We start from the raw sequence: 27943 nt of genomic DNA, 5'->3' as shown, positions 1-27943 counted from the left end.
TTAAGTGCACACATGAGACAAATTACTATAATCTTTTTCACCTATTTATGTATATGTATGTCCATTAATTCACAATGTGCAGTACATTTCTGTTTGAGTTCCTCAGGTTATTGACCATATATTTGTGGTACCTTAAATTCTTAATGCACAGTGCTTGAGCAGCACTCTGGTCTGACTATTAGTGTGTGTGTGTTTGTGCCGAGAGCCATGATGACTCAGGTCCTTCCACCCTCTCATAAGACCAACGACCATCACTGGCGCAACTCACAGGAACTCTAGCACAGTTCAGCCTGCCGTCCTACAACAAATCAGTCATGTAGTCCGAGTCAGAGCTTCTAAAAATTCCTCCTTTCCCTCTCTGACGTGCTTAAGCCCTTTAATTTGAGTTATTAGATCATGCTTTAGAGCAGTTGTTCTCACTCAGCAGTGGGTTGCGACCAAAAATTGGGTCACAGGATTTTCTGATTGGATTGTAGGCAGCATTGAAGATGCTAAATGCAAATAGTAAAATGTTAGGTTAGCAAAATAAACTTCATAAGAAGGAAGAAGCAAACAGTTCCTATATCGTTTGTTGCTGATATCGAAGACTGTGTGTTCAATTAGACTCTAATTTTGATGCAAATTCATCTGTCACTTGGCGGAAGCAGCCAAACTAGGCTTATGCCAACATGGACAGGTTTCACTGTGCAAAATTAAATAGAATTTTGGTACTTTGTTGGGTTGCCCCTTGACAATCATTTAAAGTAAACCCTGTTGAGAACTGAAAGAGGTTTGTTTTTAGAAGCAGTTAAATGTGTGGATACTTAATTTAGGATTGACAGGATTTCTTGATGTGAGAATCTTTCTGAATAACACACACCATAGAAGACAAACAGGATGTGGGTAGGTGTGCTCTGTTCGCTTAACCGTTTTTGTCATCTGGAAGTGCCAGAAACGCGTCATACTGAAGTAACATCTCTCTTCCTCTCCTGTCTCTCTTAACTTGTGTTTACTTCCATATTCCATTTATGGTTATGTACTTTGTCTTCGTCACACCTCTTACCATAATTCTCTTCCTGTGTTTCTCTCTGTCTTTTCCAGGCAATGACAGTCACATTTAACCAGTCTCAGGATAGACCATTCGAAATTTATCAGGCCCCTGCAACGTCTTCTGCTCTGAAAACGAACCTTTAAATGCACAGACTAAGTGCTGGGATTGGAACTCCCCTGGTGTTCACAAACACTCACTCACATACACACACACACACACACACACACATACACAAACATACACGTGCACACAGAGACTTCCCTGTTCCGTTTCTGCTGAGGGCACAGATTGAAAGACTGAAAAGTTTTTGTTTTTTTTTGTAGCCCGGTATGATCTCCAGACTGAATGTGGCATGCCTCTCTGCACTATAATGCAAATCTAACTCATTTTGCAAAAAAAATATATATATATATAAATACACCAATACATTGATACTGGATTTGGAATAGCTGCTTTTTGAAGAGGAGAAAAACCTTTGCGTGATCATCTCAGACTGTGCTACACCAGCGAAGGAGAACATGACTTCTCATGGAAAACTTCGAAAGGAAAAGGGGAGTCTGGCAGAGTATGAGACACAAATCAAAGGTAAAAACTTCTAATGCTAATCCTCTATCTCTTTCACTTGACTAGGTAGTACAGAATCTACATGTAATGTTTGTTCTATGTGTGAGATGTAGGCCTGCACTGTGATGTATTTATAGGCAGTATTAGGGATGCTGTCTTCCCTCATCCAGTCAGCTCTCTGCCCCAGGCCAGGGACACTAGTGCAGGGGGATACAAAAAGTCATTAGTTCACGCAACTTTTTGTGCTGAAAACCATCCATATGTGAACTGTTTCCCTTCTGTCTCTTTGCTCAGAGGTGCGGGGTCAGCTCTCAGAGCAGCTCAAAATCCTAGACACGCAGCTGGAGGTCAAGACACAGCAGCTGCAGGATCTGAGCGAGTACCTTCGCAGACGGGGGGAGATCGAGGCAGAGTATGCCCGCTCTCTGGAGAAACTCAGCGAGAGGTTCACTGTGAAGACCAAGAGGTACTCATTCTGATGAAGTCAAACTGAGATGTGGCCTAGTATTATCGTATAGCTACATGTCGATAGATAGATGGATAAGGAATTACAACCATTTTTATACACAGCCACCCCATTTTCATGGGCTCAAATGTAATTGGACAAATAAATATAAATAAAATGATCATTATGTAATATTTTGTTGAGAATTATATTGTTTTACGACTAGATGGAGGCAAGTGACTTGAGAAAAATGTATTTATCATTGAATCATTCATTCAAGCAATATTTTCAAAGCGCTGATTCATCCAGTAATGAAACAAGTGAAGTATTTATGAGTGTGTCATTGAATCATTCATTCAAACCTATTTTTTTATAATTAAAGAAAAATTGGTTTATTAAATATATTTTGAATATGTATTATATATTTACATTTGTAATATTTCATGAAAATTAATTAAACACTTTTAAATAGACTGTAGCACTTAATATTTTGTCACAGCCTCTAGTAAATGACGGATTAATTTGTTAAGTTCAGAATAGTGGAAGAATTGTGATATCTATTTTAAAAATAATAATAACAATAATTTTGTGATTCTCTATTTATCCAGACTCATGCAGCTCTAGTGAGAGTCATTGAATAGGGATGTAACAATTCACTCAACTCACAATTCGATTTGATACACAATTTTATTATTATTATTCTTTTTTTTTACAAAATGCTGAAAATCTTAAACAATTTTTAAGACAAATTATAAATTAAATGTGTCCTTTTATTATTGCTTGGACAAAATGCTGAACATTTGTTTGTGAAACTGAAATATAACTATAATAATATACTAATATAGCACTTGCATATTGTTGCTCTTTTGTTGGTTTTGATTGCTTCTATCTGATTGCAATGTCTTAAGGAACTGTGTATCATTTGTAAACTATTAATGTTAGTTCTGGGTTTTGCTGTTTCTCGAGACCCATGTGCTGTGCATTTTTACTATTCCTCAGGGACATGTTCTTTTATATATATAAATAATAGCGTGAGTAAAAAAAGTATTGAACACGTCACCATTTTTCTCAGTAAATATATTTCTAAAGGTGCTGATGTCCGTAACAACAAGAAATCAATACACACAAAGAGAACAAAACAAAACAAACATTTCAGAAATTAATTCATGTGGAATAAAATGGAATGACATAGAGAAATTATTGAACTAATGAAATGTATTTATTACTGTGTACGAAAGCCTTTGATGGTAATGACTGCTTCAAGACGCCTCCTTTATGGAGAAACTAGTCGCATGCACTGCTCAGGTGTGATTTTGGCTCATTCTTCCACAGAGTCTTCAGTCTTAAAGGTCCTGACGGTCTTTTCTATGAACTCTGATCTTTAGTTCTTATTTTCTATTGGATTCAAGTCAGGTGATTGGTTGTGCCATAGCAGCTTTGTTTTCTTTTTCTGAAACCATTTGAGAGTTTTCTTTGCTGTGTTTGGGATCTTTGTCTTGCTGAAATGTCCACCCTCGTTTCATTTTCATCATCCTGGTACTGTAGGTGTTGGGACTGAACCAGCTAATATTAATTTCCACTGACAAAGGGCAGGACTGCTTTCTAATTACTGATAGATTTCAGCTGGTGTCTTTTTGCTCCTCCCTTTCTTCATGTGTTCAATACTTTTCCCTGTGTAGTTCCACTTTATTACGCATAACTTAATTTCTGAACTTGTTTGTTTTGTTTTCTTTGTATGTATGGATTACTTGGACTGTTACCGACATCTGGTGAAAATCTTAAGTCAACAACACCTTTATAAATATATTTACTGATCATATAGTATCATTGTAATGAATTAACACTTCGTAATCATCGGGAAGAAGGAGGCGGGAACCGGCGGACAATCCAATAACATTTTAATAATGCAAAATAAACACAAAACAGCGCACCAGCCCCTCACGGACGACTGGTGCGCATAAAATGAAACCAAAACACAACTAAAAGCCCAGGTCTGGTCCTCTCTCGTCCTTCACTGTCGTCGCTCCAGTTTTATATCCTTCCATCTCCTCTGTGGGACTCAAGACCGGTGGTGGGTCGCAGGTGTAGCGGATTTCCCAATCACTCCACCGGCTTCGCTCGTGTTCCCACATCCCTCGGCCCCGCCCCACTCGTTACATACCCCCATCGCCCTGCGCCCTGCGCTCTACTCCCCCCCCCCTCCCTCCGGGGGGGACCGCTCACGGGGACCTGCGGGAACCTGGGGGTAGGACAGACGAGGCGAGAGAAACGGAGATGGAAGGAGGAGCGACAGAGACGAGAGAGGGGAGAAAAAAAAATAAAAAAATCCGGTTCCCAGACGCACTGCTGCTCGGCCCTCCACCGGCTGGGTGATCTCCTCCGCGGTGCCTGGCAGTGGCACTGGACGGCCCTCGGCGGACGGCACGACACTCCTCCGCCGCCCGGTGGACGGCGACGGCTCCTCCGGTTTTGGGCAGCCGGCAGGAGTCCCCCGTTCCCTGCTCTTCCGGATTCCTTCACGGAGGCAGCAGGCTCCGGCCCCCTGGCGAACGGCGCCGACTCCTCCGCTCCCTCACGGACGGCAGCCGTCCCTCCATATCGTGGGCGGTCGGCAGCGAGCTCGCCCGTCCCCGGCAACTCGCTCCAGTCCACCGCCTCGAGGTTCCATGGCGGCATCTTCCTCGCCAGCTCCGTGGCACCGCGGATTCACCACAGCGGCGAGGGATCTTCAGCAGCGCGTCCCTCCTTCTCCCGGGTTTCGGCACCACTGTAATGAATTAACACTTCGTAATCACCGGGAAGAAGGAGGCGGGAACCGGCGGACAATCCAATAACATTTTAATAATGCAAAATAAACACAAAACAGCGCACCAGCCCCTCACGGACGACTGGTGCGCATAAAATGAAACCAAAACACAACTAAAAGCCCAGGCCTGGTCCTCTCTCGTCCTTCACTGTCGTCGCTCCAGTTTTATATCCTTCCATCTCCTCTGTGGGACTCAAGACCGGTGGTGGGTCGCAGGTGTAGCGGATTTCCCAATCACTCCACCGGCCTCGCTCGTGTTCCCACATCCCTCGGCCCCGCCCCACTCGTTACAATCATGTATCATATAGTATTATTGAGTGTACTTACATTGACATTAAAGTTGTCATGAAATGAAAATGCAGTTTATTTTCAAAAAGCATGTTAGTAATCTTATTGTGAACAATTTCAGTTTTCATTTTTAGAAATTTTGACCTCAATTTTTAATCGAAGTATCATAACTGGATCTTCTGGCGAAACAAGAGACTTCTCTCTGGTGATGTATCCTAGATTTTAACCACTTAGTTCACTTAAACCACACTCTTTTTTTCAGTTTATTGCAAGCTCACTTTCAGATATACCTCCATCCAGTCAACAACTCAACCAAGCCTACATATCATCTTTGATAATTCAATAATACTGAAGAGAAAACTGTCACCATATCTGTTACATTGAAACTTAAACCTTCTCTTTCATTCTCTCCGCTGTTGTCTCTCTTTAGGAAGGAGCAGTTGGACCTGTCGGTGGCTCAGTGCTGGTCTGTTCTGCTGACCCAGACCAGGCAGGAGAGCCGAGATCACAGTTCACTGAGTGAGCTTTGCTGCAACACACTCACGCAGCGGCTTTCACACTGCATTGAGGACACACACCGCCTGGCAAAACGGGTACAGAAATCCCTCTATTCCACTCAATTACCAGATCTGACATCTAAATCCTCTCCTTCCCTTCTCCTCTTATTTACCGCAATAACACTCCCACACAAAACACAGCCAAACCATCTTCCTTATTTCACACTGATTCTTATTCTCTGATTCAGAGCAAGGAGGTGGGACTCCAGATGCAGGATGAGCTCTTGAAAGTCACCACAGAGCTGCAGACGGTAGGTTGGAAGCTGTTTTGCCGTGAACATGCTACATTTACACGAAGGAACATGCTCTAGTGAACTGAAATAGAGTCCAAATGGCATCAGCTTTGAATTACATTATCTCTCTGTGGCCAGAGACTGCCTGATTTAACTTGACTGAATAACACATGATGCACATATGTGCTCATGCATTCATGATTAAATGTGTCTGCTTGTCTTTCTATAAACCTTTAAGTTACAGTGCATTTTGGTCCGTCCTCTAGCACAAAAAGCCCACATGCCCCCCTGCTTTCCTGAGCTCATTTCTAGCTGTGCTCGGGTCAGAGCTGCAAGATCAAGCCCACTGACCCCGGCTGACAGCAGCTGTGTGCTCTATACCCTCCAGTAGACAAACAGCTTGCCTACCACAAGTGTCTTGGCTCAAGGCTCAGTGATTTTATGTTTTTGTGTATGTCCATTTTGCAGTCTTACATGATATTTGATGTTACTAAAAACAAATACACTAAGCTTGATCATAAAATGAAAATAGAACTTTATTTGAGTATGTTACATAACATAAATCTTGTTTTATTCATAACTCAAACAATAAGACGACAATATATGGCTTATTATTTAAACAGTAATTGTAAAAAAAAAAAATGAATTGCCCATGAAATAAAAATAGTTATGTTTATTACAACAACTACAACAATAATAATTCAAAAGAAATAATAATAATAATTATTGTTGTTGTTGTTATATTTTAAATATTGTTTTATTTGTAAATATGCTTAAAATATCTGTAAAAAAAAAAAAAGTTATGCCCATGTATAAAAATAAACGTATTTCTAATAATACGTGCAAATATTAATAATAATAACTGGGTTAATATATATATATACAGTACAGACCAAAAGTTTGGAAACATTACTATTTTTAATGTTTTTGAAAGAAGTTTCTTCTGCTCATCAAGCCTGCATTGATTTGATCAAAAATACAGAAAAAACAGTAATATTGTGAAATATTAGTACAACTTAAAATAATAGTTTTCTATTTGAATATACTTAAAAAAAATGTATTCCTGTGATGCAAAGCTGAATTTTCAGCATCATTACTCCAGCCTTCAGTGTCACATGTAACATCCAGTCGATCACATGATCATTTAGAAATCATTCTAATATTCTGATTTATTATGAGTGTTGAAACAGTTCTGCTGTCTAATATATTTGATGAATAAAAGGTTAAAAAGAACTGCATTTATTCAAAAAAAAAATTCTAATAATATATATTCTAATAATATATTTTCTTTACTATCACTTTCTATCAATTTAACACATCCTTGCTGAATAAAGGTATTGATTTTATTTTAAAGAAAGAAAAAAAAAATTACTGACCCCAAATTACTGACCAGTAGTGTATATTGTTATTACAAAATATTTATATTTTAAAAACATAGCTTCTTTTTTTTTTTTTACTTTTTATTCATCAAAGTATCCTAAAAAAGTATCACATGTTCTGAAATAATATTAAGCAGCAGAACTGTTTCCAACTTTGATAGTGAATCATCATATTAGAATGATTTCTAAAGGATCATGTGATAATGATCCTAAAAAATCAGCTTTGCATCACAGAAATAAATGATAATTTAAAGTATAATAAATTTAAAAACAATTATTTTAAATTGTAATAATATTTCACAATATTACATGTTTTTCTGTATTTTTGATCAAATCAATGCAGGCTTGATGAGCAGAAGAAACTTCTTTCAAAAACATTAAAAATAGTAATGTTTCCAAACTTTTGGTCTGTACTGTGTATATATATACATACACACACACACACACACACACACACATACACATACACATACACATATATATATATATATATATATATATATAAAATTATTATTTTAAAAATATATACAATCATTATTGTAGTTTGTAGTAGTAGTAGTACAGTTTTTTTTATTTTGTTTTATTTGTAAATCTAACAATACGCTTAAAATATCTGGTGTATTATGTTAAAATGATAAAAATATGACCATGGAGTAAATAAATATATAATACCTAAATCAAATAACTATATTTAAAAAATAATTATAATAATTATATCAGATAATTATATTACTAAAATATAAATAATAATGCAGTAATAATAATAATTATTTTTATTATGTATTTTTTTACATCCTGTTTTATTGACAAATCTAACAATAAGCCAAACATGATCTCTCATTATGTTACAATACACTAAAAAAAAACAATTGCCAATGGAGTAAAGTTTAGATTCTATTGTAAAATTATTAATGAATATGCATTTTTATATATAATTTTTACTTTTTTTTTTAACTTTCTTACAGGCTTTGAAAACTTACCATCAGTACCACATTGACTGTCTGGCTGCTGAGGGCAAGCTCAAAGAGGCCACACGACTGGAGGAGAAACAGACGGGCAAGTCAGCTGATCTAGGGATCAGCCAATCAGGAGGGCAGAGGCGCAGTTCTGTGAAGAAAATGGAGAGACTGATGGAGAAGGTAAAATCAGTGGTTTGTAAGAATGAAAGACGGTGACATCCGGAGCTTTGCTCTGTGAAGAAAGCACAGGAAGAGCAATATCTCACTTTATCTCTAACCCCCCCAGTTTCCACTGTGTGTTTGCTTTCTTTACAGAGACAAGGCAAAGTACAGGAAACTCAGATGAAGTGCACTAAAGCTCGCAACGACTACTTGCTCAACATGGCAGCAGCTAATGCCTCCATGAATAAGTACTATCTGCAGGACATTTGCACTCTGATTGATGTGAGTCTAAAACACTGCTGTCCCATTACCATCTGTCTAGACACTCTTTAGGATGTCGTTAGGTTTTAGTTCCCTTTTCATTTTGAATTGACTGAAACAGCACAGAGCATTTTATCTAATGTATTTACTGTATATAGAATGTGTCCATTGAGAGAGGTCTAGAGTACCACTGTCTACAGTACCAGTGAACACACTTGACTGATTTATGTTTCTCCTGGTGTTAAACAGCTTTTGATGCCGGAAAAGAGCTGACACATGTCTAGCATACATATAAACACCCGTAGTGTTGTTTAAAAGAATCCCAGGATGCACCACATGAAGTCACTAGATCATTTCCATACTTGTGTCAATTCATAGTTTCAATGACTTCACTATTGTTCTAGTTTTTGACTGGTACTGTACATCTTTTGTGGCATTGATATCTTCAGCTCTCAGAAGTGTCTGATGGTTTGTTACTTTCTCTGCCTGAGGCACATTGTAGAACATGTCAAGTCAAGAACATCACAGCAGGTTTAGTCAGTGAGCGTGAATCAGAACAGTCATGTTTGCTCAAACAATGACTGTATTTTTCTCTTCTCGTCTTTGTCTTGCCATCCTGCTGATGTTGAATGCAGTGCACAGATCTGGGGTACCACCTGTCTGTGTCTCGGGTTATACGCGGTTACCTCTCCTACAGAAACCGAACCGTCCAGAATATGAAAAATGGCCTTCAGCAGCTAGACACAGCAGTGACTGGACTCAACCAGGGCCAGGACAGAGATGCTCTGCTCCAGGCCCACAACACAGCATTCTGTCTGCCCTTCCGCTTTCAGTACCAGCCCCATGAAGGAGACCAGGTAACACATGAGAATGACCATCTGCATTTAGGTGGGCTTTCAGTGGCTCTTGAATGAATGAAATCCTTGAAATATTTTGGTGTAATAAACATAATATAATATATTAACATCTAAAGCTTTTTTAATGTTTTAATACAATGCAATTTATGTTTTATATGCACTACCATTGAGAAGTTTTAGGTCAGTATTATTATTATCTTTTTTATAAATGAATACTTTTTAATATGGCAGGGAAATAATTAATGACAGTTGAAAATACTTTTTATACAGTACAAACAAATTGTATTCAGAATAAATAGAGCACAGTTTCCTCAAAAGTATTAAGCAGCACAACTGTTTTCACTGTTGATAATAATAAGAACTATTTCTTGAGTAGCAAATCATAGAATGATTTCTGGAGGATCAGGTTACACTGAAGACTGCAGTAGATCAGATTTGCCATCACAGGAATAAACTACACTTTAAAATATATTAAAACAGTGAACAATTGTTTTATTTAATTGTAATAATATTTCACAATGTTCCAGTTTTTACTATATTTGTGGTCAAACAAAGGCAGCCTTGGTGAGAATAAGATGTCTGTTTCAAAAACATTTAAAATGTATATAAGCACAACTTTATGGCACAACTGGGCATTTTTAATTATTTTTATTTTAATTATTTTTTTCACTGGTCTAGGACTTCATCCTGACCACCAATGTTGTCACCTATGATAATGGTTTGCCAACTTAAAAGATTGGATATTAAGGTGTTGCCAAGTTAACAAGAGTAGTATTCAGCTGATCATGTGACCTTAACACAGTGGCCATCATGATGTATAATAAAAACATCTGGTGCATGTGACAGGTGTGTGAGGTGAGCGCTGAAGGTCAGGTGAGGTATGAGCTCGAGACCAGATTCCAGCAGCTTCAGTCCAGACTGGCATCAGTTACCTTGGAAACTGAGGAGGTAAAATCAGAGATGCTCATAGCAGTACTGTGCATCTCTTTGACACTCGGTTTCTCAAGTGGATTTGTGAACAAGCCCTTTTTGACGCTCGTATATATCCAACCTGTGAAATTCCTTCAGATCAGTAAGACACTTAAGACAACACTCTCAAACCTTCTGGAGAGCGTCTGTGATGATGACTGCAACCCCACCCCTGATGCCTCCGTCACCCCATCAGTGGAGAACACAGCTGAAGGCACAGGAACCAAACCCAGCCTCGCCAAACGCAGAGCCAATCAACAGGACACCGAGACTTTCTACTTCACAGTAAGATCTCCTCCTCTTCTTCTGGATTGATGTGCTTTATGACCAAAAATATGTGGACACCCCCTACTATCCATTAAAGATGTGACCGTAAGAACAGTAAAGATTTCTATTACAAATACATGATGTTCTTTTGAGCTTTCTATTCATCAAATTTATCATGGTTAAGCAGCGTAACTTTTTTCAACATTAATAATCAAGAGCATCAAATCAGTATATAATAAAGATTTCTGAAGGATTATGTAACACTGAAGACTGGAGTAATGATGCTGAAAATTTGCCTTTAATTAATGATAATTTAAATTATATTCAAATAAGCAGCAGGTATTTTAAATTGTAATAGTATTTCACTATTTTTACTGTATTTAAGCAAATACATACAGCCTTGGCAAGCACAGAAGACTTCTTTCAAAAACATTTAAAAGATCTTACCAACCACAAACTTTTGAACAATACTTCTACTTTTGGCCATATAATGTACATGCAAATCTTACAGCAGAAAAGTAATTACCTTGATGGCTAACAATAACATAGTCATTCATGCTACGCTTTTTTTTTTTTTTTCAGAAAGTGAAGGAGCATGTAAGTGGCAGCTCTCTGATCTCGAAGCTCCAAGCCAAGCATGACCTAGTTAAAGAGGCCATACAGAAAGGTAACTAACCGCAACTAACCAAAGCTTCAACTAAGAATGAAAAAAGCTTGTGTGAAAGAAGTTTGTCACTGTGCCCTAATAAAATACAGGGTATAATGGCGTAAGATGCCTTATCAGTTTTAGTGGTGCAACAGTGAATTTAGTAACTATACTACTTTGGTGGAAACTATGTAAAGGAGTAACTGTCAACTTAACTGTTATCCTTGTTTTCCCTCTGTCTCATTTGCAGCTGAGGCCATTGATAGTGATCCCTCCAGGTACGTCTCCCATCCCATCTGTCTCTCTTTGACTATGTGCTGTTCACACAGCCATTGGCCGAATCCGGCAAACATCTGCTCTTGTTTGCTGGCCGACGGTCTTTGTGTGTTCAGCAGAAATTAAGAAGGCTCCATTGAGAAATGTATGAATCAATTTCATAATGAATATAGTGTATTGACCCAAAACTGTCTGCATGCTCTAGAGTACGTTTCTGCATGTCTGTTCTGTGTGAATTACTGTTATGTTAGCATGTTTGCATGAGTACACTGATGCCATAGTGTCACAGTGGAGTGCTGGTGTATATATTTCCCAGAATGCAACCTGGTAGGGCAGTGCGTGTGCGGAAAGCCAGGCCCTGCTCCCAGTACAACCACAAACTCTTCTCTGGAGATATGCTCTCCTTCATTCAGGTATAGCCCTGCGGCTGACAGCCCTCTGATCTGTTACAGACAGATTTCTGTAATTTTCTTGCTGTGTTCCTCTAACGTCATTCCCTCCATGGCTTTCTTAACACATTGTGCTTCTGGTCATTCGTGTTGCATTTATACACCTCTGGTATGGCTTTAAGCATGGCTGCCCCTTCGTCTTGATTATGGCTTGTGACACAATAACGTATCTGGTTTATTAATGTGGTCTCTTAATGATTATTTGTGAATCAAGACCTTTTGGTTTGAACGGTCGGTTGCAAATCTACAAGGTGAATGTCGGATATTAATAACCTATTTGGAGATAATGTGATCACTTCATGCCCCCCTAGTAAGATTAAAAGCATTTGGCATGGTTTGCATGATTGTGTTAGCGAATCTTATTTGAAATGACATGCTACGTTATTTCCATAAAGTGACGTGGCTGCTTATTAAATCGGGTGAGACAGACGCCCTCACAGTTTCCTCTCCAGGCATCTGTGCAGCCTAATAATCCGTGTGCTAGCCAACAAAAATGTGTGTCCACCTGTGTGTGTGAGTGGAGGCATGCATATTTTTGTGCATGGTTGTGCTCATAAGATCCATTGCAGTCATTGTTTGAATGCTTATCCAAGACTCTTCCTAATTGAAATGCTTTATGATGCTCGCATTTGTCTTGCTTCTCATTAAAACTACAGTCAAAAGAGCCCAACAGTGACCGTCCAGTTTTTCAGTAGATCTGGAATTTTCATTGAACCTTGTTTTCTCCACTGGGATAAAAAAAAAAAAAAAGGAACTACAATCCCATTAGTTATAGTGAATGACCTAATCAAATAAGAATAATCAAAGGTATTAAAATAAATTATGAAACTATATATATATATATATATATATATATATATATATATACATACATACATACATACATACACTCACATATGCATGTGTAAATGTTAATATAATTTAGCGACTAAATATAATTATATATATTATATATCTGTATATGTTTATATGCATATACATGTATATGTATATGTCAGTTGTATAGAATTATAATAATAATAATTTTATATAATTAAGTTAGACTATTAAATATTTTAATATGAATATTATACCATGAGTAGTTTGAGAGTGTAACTGCATCTTAATCAGTTTACTTCTTAATTACATCTTACATAATCATGATGAGAGTGGGTTGTTGCTCTTGTGCTCATTTGTCACTTTCTCTATTTGTGTGTGATTGGTGGAGCTCCCTGTGTTTGGTTTTAAAATGACACTTGTGGCTTCTAGAGAAGTATATGGGATTTTATTAGCCACATGTGATGCCTTCTGCTGACTAAGTGTTTTACAAACTAAAAATCAGATGTGGCTCTCTGATAGCACTGGGGAACTCCAGACTTCACACTTTTGTTTTTTTGGAGTGTATATCCTAGCTGTTAAAGCATAGAGGTCATAACAGCTTGTGCATAATACCCACTAAATTCTGCACCATCTAAGAGGCATCACTCTTGCTGTCTTGCTTATCTGCACTTGATGTCCTTGGCTCATTAGCAGTGTCTTTTAAAGACCACCAACAATCCACCCTGCTGAAAAGACCAGCTTAGACCAGTTTGCACTTGGGTAGTTGACCAGAAATATGCACAAACCATTTTTAACAAGAAACTTTTAAATAAAAATTAGCTAAATAAAAATATGTAAGGAACGAATTACATTACCAGTTAAGTTTGTAATAATAAGGAATTGTGTGTGTGTATGTGTGTGTCTTATGCTCACCAAGGCTGCATTTATTTGGTCAAAAATACTGTAAAAACAGTTATATTGTTTAAAAAAAAACTGTTCAAATAACTGTTTTGCTGTTTTCATTTGTTGTAAAATGTAATTTGCTGCTCAGTTATTATTAATTATTATAATTTTTTGAATGTTAAAAACCGTTTTTGCTGCTTAATAAATTATTATTATTTTTTTTTTTAGGATTCTTTGATTAATAAAAAGTTCAAAAGAACATCATTCATTTGAAATAGACTGTAACATAAATGTCTGTTACTGTCACTGTTGATCAATTTAATTTAATAATAATAACTTAATCACAGGAATAAATTGCATTCTAAAATATATTCGAAGAGAAAATGGTTATTGTAATTTGTATTATTTCTCAATACTGCTGTTTTTGATCAAATAAATGCAGCCTTGGTGAGCATAAGATACCTTTTTTCAAACAAACTTTTTTACCAATTAACATTTTAAACATTTTTATGTATGTTTTTAACCATTATAAATCAACATTCCGTGTTTTTTTTTATTTTTTATTTTATTTTTGTAGTTCACTTAAGTAGTCCTGCAGTGTGACAAGTGAATTAAAAAAGCATTTAAAAACATTCCCAATCAATATAGCATGTCACACTCATATTTGAACTTTCATGTCAACTTTCCATTTAAATGCTAGTCAGGGGTCAAATAGGTCAAGCAGCATGGTCTTTCTGGTGAAGCTGGTCAGCGTTGGTAATCTCACTGATCAGGTTATTTAAGAAGCCTACTGGGGATGCCAGCATCCACCAGACAGCATATGCATGCTAGTGGTTTCAGCAGGGTCCTCTCTATTCTCTGAGATTCCCACCGTGTCTCTCTCTGTTCCTGGGAGCTCAGGCCTGTTGAGCACTGCTCTGCCATCTGGCTCTCTGAGCCTTGAGAAACGACTTCCCTCTCTCATCCGCTCACTTCCATTCTCACACACTTTTATTCTGTTGTGGTGGAGTGTCTAACAGTGTCTTCTACATCCTGCATTAGCAGTGGCTGGTGTATCTCTTCATCTTAAGTGGACAGTAAATCTATGAGATGTGCTCTCTCGTTACACCCCTAATAATTGGATAATGCAGTCAGGGCCACAGAACTGCTTTGCCAACAACACTTTTTTTCTTTTTTTTTTGTCTCGATTGGTTGATCAATGGGTGCAGCCCAGTAAAATGGACAATTTTCTGGCTAAGTGAATTGAAATCTGATTTAGAAACATGGGTGGCATTGAGATAACAAAGAGATAACACTAACGTGTTGTTTCTGACACTAAAAGATCCTACATTTTGTAACGAGCATAGTTTTGGGTGAGATATGTTCAAGAAACTGTTCCTTTAAAAAACAAACAAATAAAAAGTGGACTTTCTTATTCTAAAGAGAATTTGATTGGACAAAAATCTGTGTAGTGCAGTCTGATTCCTGTAAGAAAAAAAGATAAAAAAGTTTGGGCTTGGTAAGATTTTTTTTAACGTTTTTTTTTTTTTTTTTTTGAAGGAAGTCTTTTATGCTCACCAAAGATGCCTTTATTTGACCATAATACAGTAAAAACAGTAATAGTGTAAAATATTATTACGATACTATTACTTGAGTCTTCAGTGTTACATGACCCTGTTCACACAATATTCATCATTATCATTGTTGAAAACAGCTGTTTGTTTTGTAAATGAGATGAACAGCATTTGAAATAATAAAATAATTCACAAAGCATTCACTTTTGATCAATTTAATGCATCTATGCTTAAGAAAAAAATTTTGTATTTGCTTTAATAAAACCTTCTGATCCCAAACTTTTGAACAGTAGTTTATTTATCTGCTAAAAGTGTATTTTGTCAGTGTCCAAGAGTACACTAGCATTTACATCAGAATACATGGACTAATCTAATGTAATGCACTCTTTAAGCACATTCTTTCCATCTAGACAGATCTAAATTAAAACAGAGCATCCCTGACATGTTGCTTTTCATCTAAACTCCTTGTTCTCTGCTTTTGTCTTTCTCCCTCACCCTGATTTTCTCAACTTTTTCTAACTGCTTTTGCTCTTGTTTGCTATTCTCTCCCCATTTTTCATGTTGCTCTCCTTCTGGTCATGCCACACAATCTGCTCCTCCTTTATACGTCCCTCCTGTCTCTCTCTTTCCTTGCTTGGCTGCCTGTGACTGTAGAAGGAGGAGACGGATGTCAAGGACTCAGGTACAGCTGTTTCCCCTGTCATGCATGCATCTGTTTGTGTGGGCCTTCTGCACTCTTTGTCTCTATCTTTGTTCACTGTATTTCATATGTACATTTTGTTTTATTTATTTCATGATCTCTATACAACTCTAATCCTATTCAGATGTGCATAATTGTTTTCCATTTTCCCTTAATTCTTTTTATCAGAGCTCTGGGCAACAGATCCCCCTGGTGGTGGAGAGCTGCATTCGCTTCATCAACCTGCACGGTAAAACTGTTCATTCTTACAGTTTGGGCTCTGTCATTTTACCTCATTAAAAATGTTTTACACACAATGAAACGATACTTAAAACAAAATGTACATGAAATACATTCATATATGATGAAGACTACAGTTCTAATAAAAGTACAAAGGAATCAGATAGAACATGCAGTGCAAAAAAAAAAAAACATTTACTGAGTGACACCTTTAAACAAAAGTAGAATTAGTATAAAGGACTGAGTATTTATGTGTGATGCTTTTTTAAACAGGTTTGCATCATGAAGGAGTTTTTAGAGTTCCTGGATCACAGACTGAAGTCAATCATATCAGGGATGCCTTTGAAAGAGGTACACTTATGTTTAAATGAATAAATACAGGTGTATTAACATAAATTTGTAGCAAGAAATATACAGAAGATAACTAGTTTTCTGCAAATAAATATTACTGGTTTTATAAATGCAAATAAATGCAGCCTCGGTGAGCGTAAGAGACTTAAAATATCTCACCAACCTCAACATTTTGAATATTAGAATATATTATCATACAGTATTTAAAAATATAGAAATATTAATCAAATTTTTCTGTCTCTCTGACTGCTCTTTGTTCGTTTTTTTTGCAGGAGAGGACCCTCTCACTGACAGCGAGAGTGACATTGATTCAGTGGCAGGGGTTCTGAAGCTCTATTTCAGAGGTCTAGAAAAACCTCTGTTCCCTGAGCAGAGCTTTAGCCAGCTCATGGAGTGTGTCCGTAAGATGCCATTCATGTGTTCTTTCTGCTTCTGTGTGATTATGTGCGCTTTCAGTCACCCAACTGTCTTTGGACATTTAGTTTGCATTAGGTAACAACATATCAAACCATAGAGGCATCTTGGAACAACTAGGTCTAGACCATTTCTCAGAATGTTTCTCTTCTGTGGCATTTCCAGTGAAGTTTAACCAAATAGTGACAAGGTTATACTGTTTAAAAGTATGTCAAGAATTTTTATAATAAATTTAATTATCAAATTTTTTATTGCATATTGCATATAAGAATTTTATTTAAAAAAAATTGTATTTTTTTTATATCCTGAAAATAATTGTATGGTTTCTAAAAAATATATATTAAGCAGCACTGCTGTTTTCAACATGGATACTAATAAGAAATGTTCATTGAAGACTGGAAATTGCAGCTTTACCATCACAAGAAATACATTACATTTAAAAGTATATTCATGATATTTCAAATCATGATAAGATTTCACAGTATTTCTGTTTTTCATGTATTTTTGATTAAATAAATACAGCTATAGTGAGCATGTGATACCTCTTTCAAAACCTTGAAAAAATCTTTAATGACAGGATATAACACTTTAATAGAGTTAATGTTTTTTTTTTTTTTATGTTTTGATTCCAGTATGTTGACTAAATTCTGTCAACTTTTTATCCTTCTCAGAGATGGAAAACATGACAGAAAAAGTAGTGCAGGTAAAGACCATAGTCTCGTCCTTCCCCAGACCTGTCCTCATAGTGATGCGGTATCTCTTCGCCTTCCTTCATCAGTGAGTCCTGCTCTCTTTTTTAAAGGCCTTTTGTAATCGTTCTAAACCTGATTAAGGTGGTCAGTGATACAGTTCGTAACCTGTTTGTTTGTGTCTGTTCAGTGTCTCTCAGTACAGTGATGAGAACATGATGCAGCCGTATAACCTGGCCGTGTGCTTCGGGCCCAGTCTGCTCAGAGGGGTGGAGATGGGTGGTGATGAAGTGACACTGGCTCCTCAGATCAATGACCTTGTTAAGACCATGATCATCCATCATGAGAGCATTTTCCCAGGGCCTTCTGAACTCTCAGGGCCAGTCTATGAGAAATGCATGACTCTAGAGCAGGAGTACTGGTGAGTCTTAAAGGGAGAGTTAAGCCAAAAATAAAAAATCTGTCATCATTTTCTCTGCCCTTATGTTGTTTCAAACTCCTTTGCTGTTATTTTTGGATGTCCTAAAAAGAAATTGTAATTTTCGAAAAGAATGGTTAAAGAAGTAGTTCACCCAAAAATGAAAAACTTAACTCGCCTTTCAGGCCTTCAAAGAACAACTTCATCAGAAATGTAGCATTTACATCACTTGCTCACTGGTCAATCCTCTGGAGTGAATGGGAGTCCAGATAGCTGATAAAAGCATTAAAAATAATCCACACAACTGAATGAATTAATGTCTTTTGAAGTGAAAAGCTGTGTAAGAAATCCATCAATAGTGCATTTAACTTTAAACCATAGTTTCCGGCCAAACCACAAGTTCATAATCCATAATAACGCTTCCTCCAGTGAAGAAGTCCATCTCCTTTTGTTCTCTCACATTATATATTTGTTTAGATTGGAACTGTTATGCAATGTTATGGATAGAGGACTGGTATTTTAGCTGGAAGCAACAGTTCGAAGATATTGTTACAAAAACATCTTTTCACTTCACAAGATGTTATTTGATGAACTGCAGTAATGTGGATTACTTGTGGATTATTGTGAAGTTTTTACTCTCATTCTGACGGCACCCATTCACTGCAGAGGATCCATTAGTGAACAAGTGATGTAATGCAAAATTTATCCAAATCTGTTCCAATTAAGAAACAAACTCCTCTACATCTTAGATGACCATCGTTGATTCAGAATTTTTTATTTTCAGCAAAATATTCCTTTGAGCAGTTCTTAGCTGAATTTTTTCCTTTCATGTAACTCCAACCTTTTTTTCCAGTGAACCCATCACAGAGGAGGGCGAGGGAGACGCTGAACATCTTCCCAGTGAAGATGGTAAAAAAACACCACACATACATCATGCCAATATATTTTTTTAAACCTTTCAAGTTGTAATTAATTGCTTATCTAAATGTGTGTGTGTTTGTTCCATGCTGGGTTTTCGTGTCCTGTTGTTGCATTGTGGCCATTCCATGTTGGATTTTGGCATGTGTGGCGTTTTTGTTGTCATGCTTTGTGTTGTGTGTTTGTTTGTGTGTGTGCATTGTATGGGCAGAGTGGGAGGCTGTGGCCATGTTTGATTATGTTGCTCGCTCTGCAGCCGAGCTGTCATTCAGGCAGGGTGACCACCTCCTACTGCACAGCAAGGCCTCTGCTGATTGGTGGAGAGGGGAACTAGGAGGGGTAAAAGGCCTGATCCCCCATAAGTACATCAGTGTGGTAGAGGGGTGAGACATACACTTCATTATAAACTTGATGAGGTTCCTTCAAATGTTTCATTAATGTTACTACAGTGGCTCTGTTTCAAAACCTAGTCAAGGTTTCAAAAAACATCTCGTCTTGCGACCTTTGTTTATCTTCAGAACACAAATAAATATATTTTTTATCAAATCCGAGAGCTTTCTGAACCTCCATAAACACCAAAGCAACCAACACATCCAAGAGCCAGAAAGGTAGTTAGGACATTGTTAAAATAGTCCATGTGGCATCAGTGGTTTATCATTAATGTTATGAAGCTACAAGAATACTTTTTGTGTGCAAAGAAAACCAAAACAACAACTTTATTCAACAATTCTTTGTCTTCTGTGTCAGTCTTCTCTGCTGGTTCACAAGAGTGCCAAAATATATATCTTTTTTAATTATCAACAGTAGTGTATGTATAGAAATGCATAGCACAAACAAACACTGGGTGAAATAATCTATTACTCTGAATTATTTTCATCTCAGTAATGAATTTTGCCTCTATTGGCAGCTCATTAGGTTTCGCAACAGAGCTAATGAGTATAATTTGCTAACCAAAGCAGCTGTGATGATTAATTATTTGTGCACTGATTCTGCTTTTATATTACCATGTGAAAACAAAACTGATAAGAAGCACAATGAATCATTTAGTTCTGTCATGAATATAGTTTTATTCAGAATAGATGTCATATTTAATCCGACACAGACACAACCAAGACTGTTAGGGACAGACGTACAGTCCATGGGCCTCATTCATAAAACACAAGAAGAACCACAGCTTTTAAATCCATTCTTGCGTAAATTGTCATTTACGCAACCATTTATGTAAGATTGGATTTATGACTGATTTACACAGAAATCCTGCTTGTGCTTTATTTATGAGACCCATTGAATGGACTGTAATTCTTTTTGGTTTGCGTCAATTTATATATGGTGTCTACACTAACTTAAGTCTAGCAAACCATTGTAGAGACATGTGACTAAGGAAAATTATAATAGATAAACATATTGCTTTACTTTTTAAACAATATCTTGGTAGCAGTAACCTGTCCACTAGCTTTGGTGACCTCATCTTGTTGTCTTCTCATCCTCAGGGCTGAGCGTAAAGAGCGAGGGAAGAAGGAGGACAGCAGAGGGGGCAGCACAGGAAACCTATCAGATGAACAGCAGCTGCCTGAGCTCAGCACTCGGTATAATCACTCAGACCGCTGATAATAATGGACCTTTAATGTTCGTCACAGGCCCAGTGAGATCTTAACTGTACTGTGTTCGCTGTCATTCCCCAGTATGAGAGTGAACAGTGACAGCGCGTCTTTGCCCGGCCGGCAGAGGACAGGCAGCGGAGGCAGCAGTATGGGTGGAGGCAACAGTGGGAGCGGAAGCCCCATCCGGAAGATCATGCAGGTGCCTGAGGGACGACTCATCTTTCCTCCTCAGACAACTGCCGTTGCACGCCAATTCTCAGGGTAGGAGAACAGAAGGTGTTGTTTTGATGGTACCAGCTGCTGAAAGTCTTGTGTATGAGAAGTTACCTGAGTGCATGACCACCATTAAACTTCAGTAAGTTTACAGAATTATTCTGGAGATTACAAAAAAAGTGTTTATGCTAAATCAAAATTTCAACAAGATAATTTTTTTTTAAAGTAAATAAATACTTTTATTTAGCAAGGAGGATTAATTATATTCAGGGTGCGATTTGTGAAAAAAACAAAGGGGGGTGATGTTTTGAAACATTGTAATTCATAAAAATAAATCATAACATGAACGAGATGACGTTAATTAAGCCATTTAATTTAATTCTCAATAAAACTGTTTTTATTTCTATATTTTAATGTTTCTGTTGTCAGACAACGGAATGAATATTATAATGACTGAAACGCGGTCCATTAAGACTACATAAGCAGCTCTCAAACATTAATCTGCACTAATGAAATCAAATACACATACGATAAAGTCAGTGGTTGTGCTGTGGCTGATGTCGGCTATACTTGCTTGTAAAATAGAGTTAGAAGCAACTGTACTGAAAGTGCTGCTCCTCTCTGTGCTCTCTGAACACAGCAGATACCGAGAGAGAGGCTCGCGCTGGGAAAGAGACCTCGTGCTCGTACGGCAGCACCAGAGAGTCTCAGAGACTAAATAATGATTGCCCAAAAAGTCGCTAGATTTTGTCGCTAGTCGCTTTTTTGGAAAAAAAAGTCGCTAAGTTAGCAACTCCACTGCCCAGCGGACCGGTTTCAACCGTCTATTACTCGTTAGGTGTAACCAATCAGATAGCGCCGTAGGTGGGACATTGAGCAAGTCTGCAGAGGTGAATACAGAGAGGCTGCGCGACAGCTATATCAGAGCCAGCCAAAGTAATGTATTTTAAAATAAAATTGACTTTAATCAAACCACAGATCCATGATAAGTTTTGTGATCCGTCTCGCCACTAGTGTAATAGCACTGATCACTTCGAGGGGGGGATAAATTTATCCCCACCGGGGATTAAAAATAATTTAGCAGAGGCAGGGATACATAGACCAGAAAGGGTTAGGAATCCCACGCACCTGATTATATTAATCAAAGTGTCAGTGAAAATAAAAGATGTCCGTTTTAAAATAAGTTTTCATTCAAATTCTGAATAATCCTTGTTTTTTAATCCTGATAAAAAGTACCTGTAAAAATAAAAGTACCTGTTCAACATTGATAATAATCAGAAATGGTTACTGAGCATCGAATCTAGATACTAGAATTTCTAAAGGATCATGTGACACTCAAGACTGGAGTAATTATTCTGAAAATTCAGATTTGCCATCAAATAAATACATTTTTAAGGATCTTAAAAAAGAAACGGTTATTTTAAATGACAAAATTTGACACTATTTTCTGTTTTTACTGTTTTTTTTTTAATCAAGAGGTCAAAAAAGGTTCCCTTAAAGGGATAGTTACCCCAGAATTTTTAATTCTGTCATTAATGACTCACCCTCATGTCGTTTCAAACCTGTAAGACATTCGTTCATCTTCAGAACACAGTTTAAGATATTTTTGATATTTCTAAGAGCGCTCTGACCCTTTCATATACAGCAAGGATACAACATGATCAAGGTCCAGAAACATAGCAAGGACATTGTTAAATAGTCAATGTGACATCATTGGTTCAACTGTAATTTTATGAAGCTATGAGAATACTTTTTGTGAGTAAAGAAAACAATAATAACGACTTTATTCAACAATTGGTCTCCTCCGCGTTACCCCCTATAGCACCATTTTGGTGAGTATCCACTGAACGTAAACAACTTCTGCAGCACTGTGCCGATACGTTGTTTTCGTTCAGATTAAAGCAATACTCTCCAAAATGTCACCAGGGTGGGGCAGCGGAGACAAATTGTTGAATAAAGTTATTACTGTTTTTGCACACAAAAAGTATTCTTGTAGCTTCGTAAAAATTACAGTTGAACCACGGATGTCACGTGGATTATTTTAACGATGTCCATGCTATGCTTCTGGACCTTGATCATGGTAGTACCTTGGCTGTCTATGTAGGTTCAGAGAGCTCTTGGATTTTATCAAAAATATCTTCATTTGTGTTCCGAAGATGAACGACGGTCTTACGGGTTTAGAACAACATGAAGGTGAGTAATTAATGAGAGAATTTACATTTTTGGGGGAACTATCCCTTTAAAGCATGGGATAAATACTGTATAACACATTTTTCAGCTATCTGCTTTCTTCAGAGTAGTTCACAGTCTCTTCATTTCTGTTTCTGAGAAACTTGTTAAACTGAAGAAGGCAGATAGATGAAACAAATAAGTGCAACCTTGGTAATTATAAACTTAGTGGGCATAAACTTTAAAGAACATCTTACCGACCACTAACCTTTGAACTGTAGTGTATATTGTTATAAGCAATTGAACATTTTTATCTCTTTCTTTCTCTTCAGTCATCAGGAGCGCAGACACACTTTAGACAGTCTGAGGCCAGTTGGAGGACCAGCAGACAGACAGACAGTGCATATTGACAAGGTCTGATTCTTCTACCGATATTTCCACTGAAGGAATACTATGCTCAAAAATTCATTTCTATTCATCTGTATTCATTTACTAAGAATGAGGAGTCTCCTTCATGTGCAGTGAAAACATACACATAAGCAAGGTCTGTCAAGCTAGAAAAAATAACAAAAGGATCCATACAATAACCTAAAAGCCCCAGAAAAATAGGCCCTATGACTCATGGTCTATATTGATGTGTCAAGATGCCATATGATAGCTTTGGGAGATGAACAGAATTTAAATCATTATTCATAGACAATCTTGCCCTCTTAATTCTGCTAAATGCATAAATTCAAATTCAATTCAAATTCAATTAATTGTAGCTTTCAAATTTCATTTGTATATGTAAAATTTAGCACATCAGTCACCAAACCTGAACTGGCCATGCCATATCTGAATACATACCAGGTTTTCAGACTATCTGGATATATTAGGGAATTGTTAAATGATTTTTTCCAGGCTTTGGAGAGTCATGGAAATGTAATTAAAATCTTAACAGTTATGGCAATTTATCTAATGAATCTGAATTGTTCTGCATGTAGGCTTAAAAATCGGAATTATCTACTGAACCATATTCTATCTCTTTTTTTGTCTCTTTAGCCATATTTCAAAACTCATAAGTACAATAATTTAAATGAGTCAACTCCTCAACGACTCGTTAAATGAGAGACTAAGACCCACTGGGGGCCTCAACGTAATTCCTCGGGGGCCGCAAAATGGGTTTAAAAGATTTACATTTGGACTAAATATGCATTAAAAGCTGAAAATGCAAACTAATGTCATATTCTTTTACAACCCGAATTCCGGAAAAGTTGGGACGTTTTTTAAATTTGAATAAAATGAAAACTAAAAGACTTTCAAATCACATGAGCCAATATTTTATTCACAATAGAACATAGATAACATAGCAAATGTTTAAACTGAGAAAGTTTACAATTTTATGCACAAAATGAGCTCATTTCAATTTTGATTTCTGCTACAGGTCTCAAAATAGTTGGGACGGGGCATGTTTACCATGGTGTAGCATCTCCTTTTCTTTTCAAAACAGTTTGAAGACGTCTGGGCATTGAGGCTATGAGTTGCTGGAGTTTTGCTGCTGGAATTTGGTCCCATTCTTGCCTTATATAGATTTCCAGCTGCTGAAGAGTTCGTGGTCGTCTTTGACGTATTTTTCGTTTAATGATGCGTCAAATGTTCTCTATAGGTGAAAGATCTGGACTGCAGGCAGGCCAGGTTAGCACCCGGACTCTTCTACGACGAAGCCATGCTGTTGTTATAGCTGCAGTATGTGGTTTTGCATTGTCCTGCTGAAATAAACAAGGCCTTCCCTGAAATAGACGTTGTTTGGAGGGAAGCATATGTTGCTCTAAAACCTTTATATACCTTTCAGCATTCACAGAGCCTTCCAAAACATGCAAGCTGCCCATACCGTATGCACTTATGCACCCCCATACCATCAGAGATGCTGGCTTTTGAACTGAACGCTGATAACATGCTGGAAGGTCTCCCTCCTCTTTAGCCCGGAGGACACGGCGTCCGTGATTTCCAACAAGAATGTCAAATTTGGACTCGTCTGACCATAAAACACTATTCCACTTTGGAATAGTCCATTTTAAATGAGCCTTGGCCCACAGGACACGACGGCGCTTCTGGACCATGTTCACATATGGCTTCCTTTTTGCATGATAGAGCTTTAGTTGGCATCTGCTGATGGCACGGCGCATTGTGTTTACCGACAGTGGTTTCTGAAAGTATTCCTGGGCCCATTTAGTAATGTCATTGACACAATCATGCCGATGAGAGATGCAGTGTCGTCTGAGAGCCCGAAGACCACGGGCATCCAATAAAGGTCTCCGGCCTTGTCCCTTACGCACAGAGATTTCTCCAGTTTCTCTGAATCCTTTGATGATGTTATGCACTGTAGATGATGAGATTTGCAAAGCCTTTCCAATTTGACGTTGAGGAACATTGTTTTTAAAGTTTTCCACAATTTTTTTACGCAGTCTTTCACAGATTGGAGAGCCTCTGCCCATCTTTACTTCTGAGAGACTCTGCTTCTCTAAGACAAAGCTTTTATAGCTAATCATGTTACAGACCTGATATCAATTAACTTAATTAATCACTAGATGTTCTCCCAGCTGAATCTTTTCAAAACTGCTTGCTTTTTTAGCCATTTGTTGCCCCCGTGCCAACTTTTTTGAGACCTGTAGCAGGCATTAAATTTTAAATGAGCTAATTAAGTGGATAAAAGTGTAAACTTTCTCAGTTTAAACATTTGCTATGTTATCTATGTTCTATTGTGAATAAAATATTGGCTCATGTGATTTGAAATTCCTTTAGTTTTCATTTTATTAAAATTTAAAAAACGTCCCAACTTTTCCGGAATTCGGGTTGTATTTTATTTTAAAAAATAAATGGGTATAAATGTGGTTTCTAGATCTTGGAAAGTAGTGGAATGAATAAAATATTAAGAAGTCATGGGAATTTCTATGATGAATATACATAGTTCTAGTTTTGTCTCTAGAATATTTGATTTTGTATTTTATGACTCTAAAATATTTTATCAGGTAGAAATTGCTGAGAAATAGCTTTGTGTTTAACTGTAAAAATACCCCATGAACTACTGTAAAACTCTGTTTTTAAAACATCTGAAATTACTAAATTTAATAATTATTAGTAATATATTTAGTACATTTCCACTTTCTAAACCAAAAACAAACAGCTTTGTCATTACAGTAGAATTACCAAAAATACCTTACCTCACATGGGAGGAATAATATCTTAGGCAATAAATGTAAGTTTCAATCCATGAATTTGAAGTGCTAGCACTTGTAAACCCAAACGGATATCCTTATGTATTAATGAATGTTTCTCTCTTTCTCATAGGAGGTCAGTCGGCAGATGAACTCAGTGTTTAAGGAGCTGTTGTCCCGTCAGCCGCCTCTGGAAGCCTCGGGTTTGAACCCTCCTCCCTCCTCTCCTCCCGCTTCTGTTCCTTCGGTACCCTCCGCTGCTGCTCGACCTCCGGTGAAGAAGGGAGGCTTCGGCCTGCGCAGCAGAGGTCTCTTCAAAACCCAAGACCAACAGGACTGAGGGAGAGGAAGGGATGATAGATGCGTGAATCTGAGTATGAGTGTTGTAGCGGGAACAGCAAACTCATCACAGATATGAATATATTTTTCCAGACATTCATTATATGGTACTCTTTACGCCTTATTAACTAAAGTGTATTCAAAAGGTTTAAGTTGAAAGTGACTGAATATGGTTTTGTTTTACGTGAGACCACGTCATTGATCCTATTATTAGTTGTATTTGTGTTTTAGCTTTGACAACAGTTAATCTGGTCCTCATTCAAGAATCTCCCTCTTCCTAACTAGTCATTCATCGCAGTGATGTCCAATGTGTCTGACGTTTTTGACTGTAGTGTAGACTGTGTTCATTGATGATGTATTTATGGAGTACCAGAAACCAAGTGTTGAGTCCCTCAAAGCACATAGATCCAGAAGGACAAGTGAATTGTGGGAATGAAGTCCATGACAGACAGAGTCCACATTGTTATTTTAGATGTAGATTTGTCACCCTGAATGTAGCAAGAGATTTTTGAAGGCCGACGTTACCCTCAGATGTTTACCAACCAAGATTTTTCATTGTGTTTAGTTTTTCTTTTTCAACGTTTTTTTGTTGCTTTTTGATATGCATAGCTCAAATAGTTCAAGGTACGACATGATGCTCCAGTTTTTCTTTTTTAGAAGACTCATTTGCATTTGCTATTTAATTATTATTATTATTATTATTATTTACATTTAATTGCATTGCTATTTTTACAATTCTTTGCATTACTGTATTTGCATTTGCATTGTATTATTCTTTAAAAAGCATTCTATCATAAAGGAACCAGCACACATGCATGCAAACACACTGACGCGGATAGTCTCGTGTGGCAACAGGTGTAGTGGCCAAAATAAGTACAGCTCTGTAGCCGCTTTTACCCCTACGGCTCCATTTTCTCTCAGTCACATACAAAGACTGGAAAGACAACTGTGAAGACAAGTGCCACTCAGAGCAGCTCAGGAACTGTCCAACAGAGAACTGACTGGAGAAAAGCTCAAACTGTGAAACAGCACATATAGTCGCAGGAAAAACAATGACACTCACTTACTTTTTGCTGCACGTTAGTGCTCCTGGTCACTGGTCTCCGTCGATGTCCAGCCTGTCACCCATGCATTCCCTTTAGCAGTGTGCGTCTCTGGTAGATGATGTCATCATTGATGTGTGGATTACAATAATATCAAAATAAGTTATATAGATTCTAAAATACTGTCGGCTTGCCGTGTGTTTCTTCATGCATAATAAATACAGTTGGGTTGTTATTAATTGTTTTAAATATGAGATGATATGTGAGGAAACT

The 27943-nt window shown here is 37.3% G+C and overlaps 2 protein-coding genes across 4 annotated transcripts in view; one reads left to right on the top strand and one right to left on the bottom strand.

Annotated features, from left to right (window-relative positions):
• Nucleotides 1-27943, bottom strand: part of LOC132118078 (myosin-7-like) — a 151802-nt gene that overhangs the window by 37141 nt on the left and 86718 nt on the right. The gene's annotated exons all lie outside the window — the stretch shown is intronic.
• Nucleotides 1532-27852, top strand: LOC132118075 (SLIT-ROBO Rho GTPase-activating protein 3-like). 3 transcript variants are annotated; one of them, XM_059527596.1, is made up of 23 exons: nucleotides 1532-1615; nucleotides 1889-2060; nucleotides 5564-5726; nucleotides 5879-5941; nucleotides 8268-8441; nucleotides 8577-8705; nucleotides 9320-9541; nucleotides 10388-10489; nucleotides 10610-10795; nucleotides 11360-11444; nucleotides 11674-11701; nucleotides 16057-16084; nucleotides 16271-16331; nucleotides 16595-16672; nucleotides 16945-17073; nucleotides 17758-17863; nucleotides 17966-18196; nucleotides 19047-19102; nucleotides 19323-19494; nucleotides 20602-20697; nucleotides 20794-20973; nucleotides 23427-23508; nucleotides 26422-27852. In XM_059527596.1, exons 1-23 carry the CDS (start codon nucleotides 1549-1551, stop codon nucleotides 26626-26628), a joined length of 2817 nt encoding a protein of 938 aa, XP_059383579.1. In that variant the 5' UTR covers nucleotides 1532-1548; the 3' UTR covers nucleotides 26629-27852. The 3 variants fall into 3 exon arrangements, with proteins under 3 accessions (XP_059383579.1, XP_059383578.1, XP_059383577.1); XM_059527595.1 differs by lacking the exon at nucleotides 16057-16084 and adding an exon at nucleotides 12016-12112 and having other exon boundaries at nucleotides 19368-19494; XM_059527594.1 differs by lacking the exon at nucleotides 16057-16084 and adding an exon at nucleotides 12016-12112.

This window comes from Carassius carassius, chromosome 37 (assembly GCF_963082965.1).
Source record: "Carassius carassius chromosome 37, fCarCar2.1, whole genome shotgun sequence".
Taxonomy (NCBI): Eukaryota; Metazoa; Chordata; class Actinopteri; order Cypriniformes; family Cyprinidae; genus Carassius; species Carassius carassius.
This window is presented reverse-complemented; position numbering and strand designations above follow the sequence as displayed.

Bases quoted from the DNA above. Each gene is read 5' to 3' on its own strand.
- LOC132118075 (XM_059527594.1), top strand. From the start codon at position 1,549: ATGACTTCTCATGGAAAACTTCGAAAGGAAAAGGGGAGTCTGGCAGAG. The intron at 11,702-12,015 runs GTACGTCTCCCA...TATATTTCCCAG, and splicing joins ATTGATAGTGATCCCTCCAG to AATGCAACCTGGTAGGGCAG. The intron at 19,103-19,322 runs GTAAAAAAACAC...TTGTATGGGCAG, and splicing joins ACATCTTCCCAGTGAAGATG to AGTGGGAGGCTGTGGCCATG.